This window comes from Aspergillus pseudonomiae (assembly GCF_009193645.1).
Source record: "Aspergillus pseudonomiae strain CBS 119388 unplaced genomic scaffold BDV37scaffold_148, whole genome shotgun sequence".
In the NCBI taxonomy this organism is placed as follows: Eukaryota; Fungi; Ascomycota; class Eurotiomycetes; order Eurotiales; family Aspergillaceae; genus Aspergillus; species Aspergillus pseudonomiae.
The window spans coordinates 50,583-61,324 of record NW_022476140.1 but is presented as its reverse complement, the minus strand read 5'-3'; the positions used below and the strand labels follow the sequence as shown (position 1 = coordinate 61,324).

The following is a 10,742-nucleotide window of genomic DNA, read 5'->3' as shown; positions in this document are numbered from 1 at the left end:
TCGCTTTTTAAATTACTTTTTATATAAAACCTTATATCGTTTAAGTTGATATTTAAATAGCGTTATATTATTTATAACTCATTCAGCGCCTTTAATTATTTAATTTAGACAGGCCTTAATAGATAAATCGAGGTTACGAGATCGATTTTTAAGTAGCTTTTTAAATATAGTTTTGAATTTTTTCAACTACTTAACTATATAAGATATTTTAAACGCTGAACTACCTCGGCTACTTGGTCTACTACCCGGAGATATAGAGATATTAAATTAAACTACTAGCTAAGATAGAATAGATTTAAAATTTAAAAAAACTAGGCCGGTAGCTCTAAAAACACTATAAATATTACTTTCGATAAACGCCTGCGTATAAGCTTTAGAATAGACATCTAAAAAGTTAAATTTATCGATATAATAAAGCCCGCAGCGTATCTTAGATTCAACGAGACCACTATATATGCGTTTTAAAGATGAGAAAATAGTAATATTAAGCGGTTAAAATCTATAAAAAGCGTGCGCAGATATATAGATCGGTATAATATTATTTTCCAAGTATATCTAATTAAATTAAGACGTTAAATAACTATCGTAGCTATTTAAAATAAATAATCGATATTGTCTAATAGATCGGCCTACAATAGCCGGTATAAAATAATTCTACAACTAACGTAGACCTATTTTATTACTTGTCCAACTATTAAAACTAACCTCGATTCTCTAATTAAATAGAATCTTTCGATCTTTATACTAGGTCTCTATATACACTTTACCTTTAAATATAATACAAAGAGATAAAGCCTATCCATTAGAATTAATATATTCTATAAAAGTAACCCATTTCCGGTTACCTAGCTGTAATAAAAACGGCTTATCTAGTATACTAAATCTAGTAATTACTTTAGCAGTAGTGATTAAGCCTATTGTAAACCCGGTTTTATCGAAATTGTAAATATTAGATAAAGCTATATTATACTTCTAAATAGCCTTATTTACTTATTAAAACTAGGTATTTAAAATTTTTAGATTTTCTATTTTAATATATTAATAGTTATAACGGCGTGCAAAGCAGGTCTTAAGCTCAGGTATATATCTAGTAAAATTAAATACCTAATTTATCTCTACAGTAGTAGAGAAAGATATAATATCACACTTTAAAAGCAGAATATTAACTATTTCTTCCACATATATAGGCCGAGGAGGCACTCCATATAGATTTAATAATAAAATCTACTCTTTAAGCGATTCCTCTTCACTAGTAGTTAATTTATAATTATTTGCGCGTAAATCTAATCGAAATATATACTCTACTAGGTGTCTTTATAATATTATATAGGATATATTAAAAACGCGCGCGGCTTTACAAATATTGCTAATATTATTATTTTTAATAGCTAATATAGCTAATAAGACCTTTCCCTCTTGTTCCACCTTATCTTTTAATAATTTAAATATTTTTGGTAGTATAGCTAATGATTAAATAGCTTTAAAAAAAACAGACGCGTAGAAATGACGCGTGGTGGCCCGCTCGATTGTGTGGCCCGCTCGTTTGTGGGTTACGTTAAAAGGACACAGCAATCGTGGGGACATCATGTGGGGAGAGTAATAACCAAGCGGTCCTGATCAGGAATAGCTCGCAATCCTCCATTGGTATCGGAAGGGTACCGTCGGAAGGGAATCCGTCTTTCAATATCCATCGTTCAATCCACTTCCCGATATTCGCCCCGACGTCTGTCTTTACAAGAGCCGTTGACTACTTCCTGCCTCGGGATGGGTCTGGCCATTTTCGTCTTAGATCTGGAGGGCTCAAGGGAACGCAGATGATTGATCATTCAGACTCCTTGAAGTGGCTGTGGTGATAGACTTGACTTCTTACACTCTTGCTACGTTTTATTTCCCAAATCCCATATACTCACGGGGTATATAAACAGGAAGGTTATGTGCCCGTGATATTACTCTTCCCGACGCTATCGAGCTCACTACTGAAAATCCGTCGTTCGCCAACTTCCCGTAAATCTTACAGTTATTGGTCGGTGATCTCCCGACCAGTCGTTCTCGCTCCTCCTTCGTTCTGCTCTACATGGCATGTTATCCCCGCCATAAGTAATCCCTCTCCAATGGATGAGGCCCCGGATCCAAGAGCTCCTCGGCGCAAGAGGGTCTCCAGAGCCTGTGACAGATGTCGCAGTAAAAAGGTTGGTTGGTCCCTCGGGGTATCGTCACCCGAGATATTACTCTGTTTCGTTGCTCTACCATACCATGCCAACAACCCCCCTCCCCCAATTTCATCACTTTCGCTGCCTTCTAGGATTTTATGGGGGAATTCCCTTAGATTGATTCATACTGTTACTCGGTGCAATATTTTGTAAGATGACATCGAATCTGACGCGATGACAATGTACTTTAGGACAAATGCGACGGCCTGCGTCCCGCTTGCTCCGCGTGTCAGGCTTCAGGCCAGACATGCTCATACGATCCTCATGCAAAGAAGCGCGGACTTCCTGAGGGTTATGTCCGTGGTTTGGAAAAGCTCTGGGCTCTTTCGATATGTAATATTGAGGGCTTTGAAGATACAATGCTCTCGTTGTTGGGCACCACAGCCGAGTCGGCAGGCCGGAGAGATAGGCTTATGCGTCTCTGGGGCGATGATGGCGCATCAGAAACACTCCATGAATCCTGGAAGACGAGCCGCCTCTATGGCGCTCTTGAAAAAATGTTGTCAAGTTCCGATGCGCTGACGTTACAAAGTTCCGGCAAGCGTCCCCGAGAGGAACAAGAGGCTTCAGGGAATGAATGGGGGTTTCGCATAGATCGCGGCCCAGATCCTCTACCTTCTGACGGCCCTCGTGTTGTGGAGCCCTCTACTTCTTCTCCTCGCGCTAAAAGAAGTCGATTAGCTCCTCCAACTGCTAGTCAACCTGCCTCCCTTACCACTACCAATGGATGTCCTGACTTACAGCTACCGCCTCAAACCTCGCAATTGTTGGACGTATATTTTGCTGTCACCCACTCCTGGTTCCCGATCGTAGCAAAACATAATATCCTTCGGGCATCTTACCTCTACGCAACAGCGCCAGTGTCCATTACACAGGCGGCTCCAGGATCTGGCGACCATGCTGCGCTGTGGGCCCTCATCAGTTATACAACCTCACAATCACGGACAAATCCGCAGAATGGGGCATCCAAGCTGCTTGCTAAAACAAAGGAGTATTATGCGGTTGCCTGGCGCTTGATTCCTTCGGAAGTGGAGCATTATGAGCTTGGGCATGTGCAGGCACTTCTCCTGCTGGTGTTGGTGAACATCGGACTCGAGAAATGGACTGCTGCTTGGCTGCTGACGGGTCAGGCAGTCCGCATGGCCATTTCCATGGGTCTTGGCACAACTACAGACGTTCGACGATCTGATGAATTGAGGCAAGGCAAAGCAGTCTTTCTTGGGTGTTTTGTTATCGACTCGTTGATATCGTTTCGCCTGTCCCGAAGACCGTACATGCAGTCACGGGATCTTGCCGCTGTGGGCTTGTTAGAAGAAGACGGCTTGGAAGAATGGAACTCATGGGCGGATGTTCTACCAGCAACCGCAGCGGGGCAGGCGAAGAATCCTCCCCGGCGTGGTCCTCTTCTAGCCCTAAGTTGCTTCAACCGCCTCGTTGAGCTGGCTAGTGTTCTGAACAAGATTGCTCAAGATACTGCAGTCCGACATAACACACACGCTTTTGCGCAGCAGCTGGTGCTAGAGCTCAAACAATGGGACGATTGTCTGCCGCTAGGATGCCGGCTTATTGGCCCCGAGAGTATCTATCCAGAACGGCACTCGGCTTTGCTCCCGCATCAGACATACTTGGGTTTAACCTACATAGCCACACTGCTATGGCTTTATTTGCGCATTGCTCCCCATGAACTCGGGCTGCACCGTTCACAACGGCCTGCTACCGAGGGCGCTAAGAAACTACTATATAGAGCTTTACCAATGATATCACAGCATCTTGATAACTTCCGTATCTGCGGCCTGCCGCCAATATTCGAGGTTTCCTTGCATACAATTTCCAAACAGGCATTTACTTTGCGCAATAATATCGAATCCGACGCTTTCCCTTTTGAACGATGGGCTGAAGCGCTTCTGCAACGGACGAAGGAGCTCTCCCCCTCTTGGCCTGTTTATCGTTCGTTGACCACAAGTCTTGAACAATGGTGTCGCTTAAAGGAGCTGTCAGCCCATTCGCCGGCCACTTTCCCAAGATCAAGAGACAATTTACCGATAGTTGTCCCCGATGGACCTACCCAACCATATCCGTCCGATATCACGGAAGGTTACCGAGGTACAAATGGCGAGGCATCTATGCAACGCGTCAGGATGAACAACTCGCACGTGATGGATAACGACTATACATCCTCAATCCTGGGGATCAGTATTCCAGTGGATGGGCAATATATGACACCGAAAGACACGGAGATGGAGAATATGGACCCCTCGAGGGATGCACCGCTTCAACCGCAGTACCAACAGATGAACCAAGTAACGGCGCTGCTGGACAAGTCCAACTCTTCAAGTAGCCTCGATGCGCTACTTCAACCTGCACATCAAAATCCACCTACGCCCGACTCCTCAGCATCGAACACAATAATGTCCGGTATGAACCCTATCAATGATCATTCTCTGTCTTCCGCAAACGCGATGGACCTTGGCGCTGGAACTTCGGGTACCCCGGAGCGCCAAATCTCAAATAGCGATCTAGATTCTATCTTCAAAGATCTCGCATATCTTGATACTACTGAATGGGCCACCAGTCGCGAGGCAGGTTTGAAAGATTTTGGCTTCCTCGATGACTCTACCTTTCAGGCCTTCTGTCATGATCCAGATCGTCTTGCGGGTCCTCAACCTTTACTTCATCCACCTTCGATCGCAGATATTTGGCCGCCGCCGGGTTTCTTCCCAGAAACGTTTCAAGACGCCTCTGAAGATGCGATGGAAAGTTAAGACCTCGAGCTCCCTCCGTCTCGGTGGGTAATTTAGTCTACTGGGAGTAATATTCCCTCCGATCTTGATCTCCGCCTTGGTCGAGCCATGTCAGTGTTGCTCATCAACTTTCGTACTACGATGGTCGTCGCCCACGACATCGTTTCCTGGGATACTAGTATAGTCTCAAGATACCCATTGGTGAGTGTCTCATTTTTCTCATTATCCTAATTACAGCAAAGCAACATACTCATCCAAATACCAAGCTTATTACATTGTAGACCCAGAAACCCTGATACACTGTATTGCATGTAACACAATAGCATGTGGCTGTCATAGACATGCCTATACAAGGATTTGCGACCACTGAGGAATTTGCTCTTACATAAAGGCAAGGCTCGTATAGTTCCGTATTGACATGGGCTGTATGCACGCCAAGCAGTCCTTCCTGTTCAGGTTGCATCATGAAGATGGTTAATATCTAGAAGCATGAAGTAGAGGAGGTACCGTTAGTCTGACGTATTTTATAAACCCGGTTTTCTTTCTCTTCCCTTTTGTGCATCTTCTTTCTTTAGTTACTTCTTTCGGGATGAGATGTCATCCCAAGCACTCCGTTCCAGAAGCGTTGAGTTGAATATGGCTACTTTGGGAATCGTGGTATGACCTAGCAGGCAAAGAAATAAAAAAAAAATAAAGAAGTAGGTGAATGGTAAGGCCTAGATAGGGTATTTAAGCAAAGATAACCCCTAACCAGTTCAGAGTAATAGGCAACCTTCTTCATAATTTCAACAACTTTCACCAAAGCTTTCGTGGCAACTGTCTTGAGAACGACTTGAATTTATCCATTCCACGAATGGGGTGGCACGATGACCCGGTGGGTGTGACACCGATCCGATCAGCTTCTGCCCATACCCAGCGTTGAAACATTGGGTGAACGTATCCAGGCTGCTTCGGAGGAAAACGTCTGAGAGCAGTGGACACCATGAGTATGCCACACCTTGAGAAGCTTAACCAGATTGTTCAAACGACCGAATTTGCTCTGGACCGCTTGAGGCCATTCCAGATCCCTTCCAAGGAGAGCTGGACATTTCAACAAACCCAGAATGAGGGTGCCCAACCAAGGTAGAAAAGGTAACTACGACCCAGATACAAGGATAACGGGCACAATGACAGCAACCGCGCTGGGACCTCCTTGAAGATCTCTTGTTTCGAACTTTATTTCCTGTAGCATCACATTCACGCATGGGATTCTTCTGTATATATTGGTCATTAATCATGCATCGGACCTCGTATGAGTAAGGAGGAACAATCAAAGCAGCCCCAGGGCCTAGCGGTAATTAAAGAGAAAGAGAAAAGAAAGAACGAAAGAAAACCAATATCAACTTTCTTTATCACAGAATATAGCCCTCCCAGTAAAAAGGAAATGTAACAATTGCCGCTCATAGACCGTTATATGCTCCCAAAAACGCCCACCTCGTTGTTTTTAGAAAATTAAAGCAACGTAGAAAGAAAGAAAAGATGATAAAGGATGAGGAGGCGAAGAAAATCGCTGCAAACGCCAATAGTCAGTGTATCGCATTTCGAAAGACATAGGGCACGAGCCTAGCCCTCCGAAGTCCATGTAAAACAAAAAGAGACAGAGAAAGAGAGAGAGATCCCTCAGAGAATGAGGACGTCAGGTGATCGACATTCTCCTGGAGTCGGCGGCGGGTATATGGTCGATTATCGCCGCCAGCCCACATTCCATATTACATGCGCAATGTCTTTAGCGGTGTTGACGGTATCAACCACTCGATCAAAAATACTAGCATTGGTGGATTCCGCATCATCGTATGAGGAGGCTCCCGAAGCTGAAAGACAATGTCGGTCAAGTTCCGCATCGTCTTCGGGGTTAACAAACCACGGTCGACTTCGATCGGTCGAATCGTGGAATCTTTGAGTTGGCTCCCAATTGAAATCTAGATCATTGTCCGCTTCGTCCAGAAAGAAGTTTGCCGCCGGCTCTGAGGCTTGAGTTGTCTCAACAGAGTGAGAAGAGTACGACGAAAAGTAACCAGACCACCGATTGAGTATTGAATCCACCGGTGGCTCCGGGGTGTCGCCCCGATACTTAAGTGTAGTAGATGGAAGTGGTGCAATGGTCCTGTTGTCACTGCTAAAGCTGCTTCGTGGGGTAGTACTCCTCTCGCTTGTCGACGTTTGCCATGAGCCATGTCTCATCAGGACAACGCCATCATCCGAAGAGGAGTCATCGTTCATTGCAGGCCAATCGTCGTCGTCATCATCTTTCACCTCCACTGCGATACACTGCACGACTTCGTCGTTGAAATGTATATGACGCTTTTCGCAGGGTGAACCTGTTCCCGATGACCCATTGATGGGCGTGGCCGTGCAGGACGTTCGCGAATAACCCTCGGAAGACTGACTGAATGTGTGTCCCAGATTTGATGGGTAACGGTAGAAGGACGGCCGATTACGGCTGACCTCCGCTTCCTGTGCCTTCAAAATGGCGCCCGCATGCTGTAGGAGAGTATGCTGCGACAGGGAACGCTGCAGTATCGTTTCAGAAGCCGTCCTTTTCTTCAGGATCGGCTTTCTATCAGTGGGCGTTTCAAGGCGGCTTGGGGGTGGCGAGACGTTGGATACAGTCTTGCGCTTCCTACACGACTTTAACGGGCCATACAGCCAGGTCACGTCGTAGTCCTTCAGCCTGGACACATATGGTTAAACACAGAAATGAAAAGGGGGGAAGAGAAGGGAAAGCCGGTCGAAGCACTAACCAGTTGAGAGTTTCCGGCGATACTGTTCCCCGGTTAAGCTTCAGCTTTGCCCAAGTCCTCCACGACGCATTCTCTAACCTCACGCCGTGATCGTATATTTCCCGCCGGGCAACCACATATCGCCAAGAGGCCCATATATCCTCCTCCTTCCACTCATGGGCGAGGTAATCAACGTGTCTCGATGGCTCTTCTTCAATCAAACTGTCGTCGGCCGGTCTCGGCAAGTTCATACGGTGCATGTCCGTCGATGACTCGGTCGAGGCTTCGCTAGGAGCTTCAGGTAACTTGGGGACGCATGGGCCTGCGTCATATGAGGGCAGTATTATCTCATCAACATCATCATTCTGCCCATCACGTACACAGAATGATAGACTACCAATGGTTGCAGGGGCGGTCCCGGCGAAATCGGGAGAATGGGGAAATGGAGAAAGCGCCGAGGATACCATTGGACTCCGACAATCTCTTGGGGAGTAATCATTGGTAGGCGACTTTACGGTGATCACGTCCGAATCTTCCAAGAAGTATCTTTGAGCGATGGGGTACCGTAGCGGATCGGGAGAAAGTCGCGTATGCCTCTCCTGTGAGGCGGGAAGCACGGCAGCCATCTTCACGAGGCAACGGTTATCATTGGAGTTAATGTATTCTGGAGTAGCTCAGCCTAGTTTTTCCCTGCCTCGTTGCTTCTTTCGCCAACTAGACTACTGATTGTCAAGGACGGGAGGATGAAGAGAAGAATTGCCGGAGGATGTCAAAGTGAGTAGACTGTAAAGAGTCGAAGAACGAGAGATCGACAAGAAGATAGAAGTTTCAGGATCCGAAGAGCATTTTAGAGAGGAGATGGCGTAGACCTAATGGGGCGGAGAAGTACGTATCCGGAAGATGAGATCAAGAATCGCTCAAAGGTAGATATGGCTCGGGGACAGCAAGCTCGATGAATGAGAGGGTGCCTTTTTTTTAAGATTTCCAAGGTATCAGCGGGCCTTTTGGGCAAGACCTTTTGGGGAAGATCCGTTCAAGTAAGGAATGTATGTATGGAATTGTAATTTACTTCTGTGTCCCAATCGGTCTCGTCAGAAAAAAATTCAAAATTCAAAATGAACATGAAGAGAGAATAGAAAGGAAGTACTCACAAAATACTGGACAACGGAGATGGCCGTCTGAATTGCCCCAGATAAAGCGAAGAAGAAGAATGATGATGTAGTGATCTTATAATATCATGAAACGGTGATCTGACAAGCTTTCAATCCAGTGGTCATACCACCTAGTAATAGTAGTAGTGGTAGTGGTGGTAGGTAGGCTGGGGAATAGTAGTAGAAGAATCTACTTTTGAGGTTCGATGACAAGATTTGGTGAAATGATGTGCTTGAATGTACATACATGTAGACATAGTAGTATACGTCAAGGTATCAAAAGGTGAGATGGACCAAGGGGAAGGGGCGTACCTATAAGGTAATTTACGTACGCAGAGTGAGACAAAAAAAATAAAAATAAAAATAAAAGAAAAAGAAAAAGGAAAAGGAATCAGGAAAAGAGAAGAGTGAGTGAGTGAGTGAGTGAGAGAGAGAACAAGGCAAGGTTGCCACCAGGGACGAGTTAAACTTACTCCTCGTAAGTTTCCAGCGGTGGTATTTTATTACCATGCGCCTCGACGGTGAAATGGGAAGAAATTATTGGCTCGAGCATGGAAGGGTTGGGGGGCCCCGCCGCATAGACGGTGATTTGTGCCCCCTCTTTCAAACCATACCTCCAGAGGTGGAGTGTACCCGTCCAGACCTTTTTGGATTTCTCGTCATTCATCAAACCCCATGGAGAAACCTCCAGACTCTTGTGTGAGCCTCGATAGAACGTTGTCTAGATCCTTTTAGTTCGATTTCTTAGACCCTCCTTCTACTGCGGATCATCCTCCTGTACATAATCTTGTTTGATGTATATATATTAATTATTCATTGAGAGAGAAAGATATACAGACATAGATATATACCTCTGCATTTATTCCTTGACCTATTAATTCATGGATTGATTCATATGTACGTATCTTGTATGGGTATGGGTATAGGCTTTCCCTGTAATAACTTTTGGTTCTCTCAGCCCCTCCCCTACTAATACTCTGGAATCTTGTTAAATCATGGCGGCGGTTATTCGTCTGGAACCCACTTCTCTGTGTATCATGATCTTTAGCCTGGTTATCTGGATCATTAATCTAAAATGTCATTGGTAAATTGTTTTTGTGTTCAACTGTTGCACTGTTAATTAATGTCTTGATTATTTTGTATCATTTTTCTTTTTCTGCTATTCTTCAAATATACTTTGCCTTTCTCACACTAAATATATATATATATATTTATTTATTTATTTTATTTTATATTGTATTTTTTTTTGTTATATCAAAAAGGAAAAGAAAAGAAAATAAGAGGAGAATTTTCCATCGCTGCAGGGGCGTCTTGGACAATTCAGATTCCAGATCTTCCTTCGGCTTGGAGATAATACAATAATTGTAATAATAATAAAGATAATGAACCTCATACATACGTTCATTCCGAAGCACCGGCCAAACGGCCTAGCCACTGATTAGACAGAAGTCAAAATATTGTTTCATTTGCTCATAATACCTCATACCTCTTGCTCTTCTTTGGTTGGCTTTTTTCCCTCCCTTCGGAGGAACACGGAAGGGCGTCTAAGTACCCGAACAGTATAAGATGAAAGAGAAAAGCGTCCGGATGCACGGGCGTTGCATGTTGACAACCTGCAGATACATACAGGACCTTGCTAGGTACGAGGTAGTACTTACTAGTAGGTAGTAGGTAATACGCCACTGCATGGACTCGGGAAAAGAAGGAGTGAAAAACAGGACGCCCTCGATCTTCCCGATACAATTCTATCGGGTGGTGGCAAAGAACATATCCATCCTCCTCAGATGTTGAATCTTTCTAAATTCGGGATGGATTCCAATACCTTGTACAATCTACAATTGCTCTCGTCCACATACCTTATCTACCCAAGTTACAGTACAT

At 44.6% G+C, this 10,742-nt stretch overlaps 2 protein-coding genes across 2 annotated transcripts; one reads left to right on the top strand and one right to left on the bottom strand.

Annotated features, from left to right (window-relative positions):
- Positions 1 to 1,969: 1,969 nt before the first annotated feature.
- BDV37DRAFT_50924 (putative C6 transcription factor) lies at positions 1,970 to 4,988 on the top strand. The gene is made up of 2 exons (XM_032090794.1): positions 1,970 to 2,189; positions 2,402 to 4,988. Exons 1-2 carry the CDS (start codon positions 2,112 to 2,114, stop codon positions 4,970 to 4,972), a joined length of 2,649 nt encoding a protein of 882 aa, XP_031934960.1. The 5' UTR covers positions 1,970 to 2,111; the 3' UTR covers positions 4,973 to 4,988.
- A 1,462-nt stretch (positions 4,989 to 6,450) lies between these two features.
- BDV37DRAFT_50891 (protein phosphatase regulator REG1) lies at positions 6,451 to 8,719 on the bottom strand. The gene is made up of 2 exons (XM_032090793.1): positions 7,732 to 8,719; positions 6,451 to 7,661 (listed from the first exon to the last, which is right to left on the bottom strand). Exons 1-2 carry the CDS (start codon positions 8,334 to 8,336, stop codon positions 6,674 to 6,676), a joined length of 1,593 nt encoding a protein of 530 aa, XP_031934959.1. The 5' UTR covers positions 8,337 to 8,719; the 3' UTR covers positions 6,451 to 6,673.
- Between the last annotated feature and the right edge of the window lie 2,023 nt (positions 8,720 to 10,742).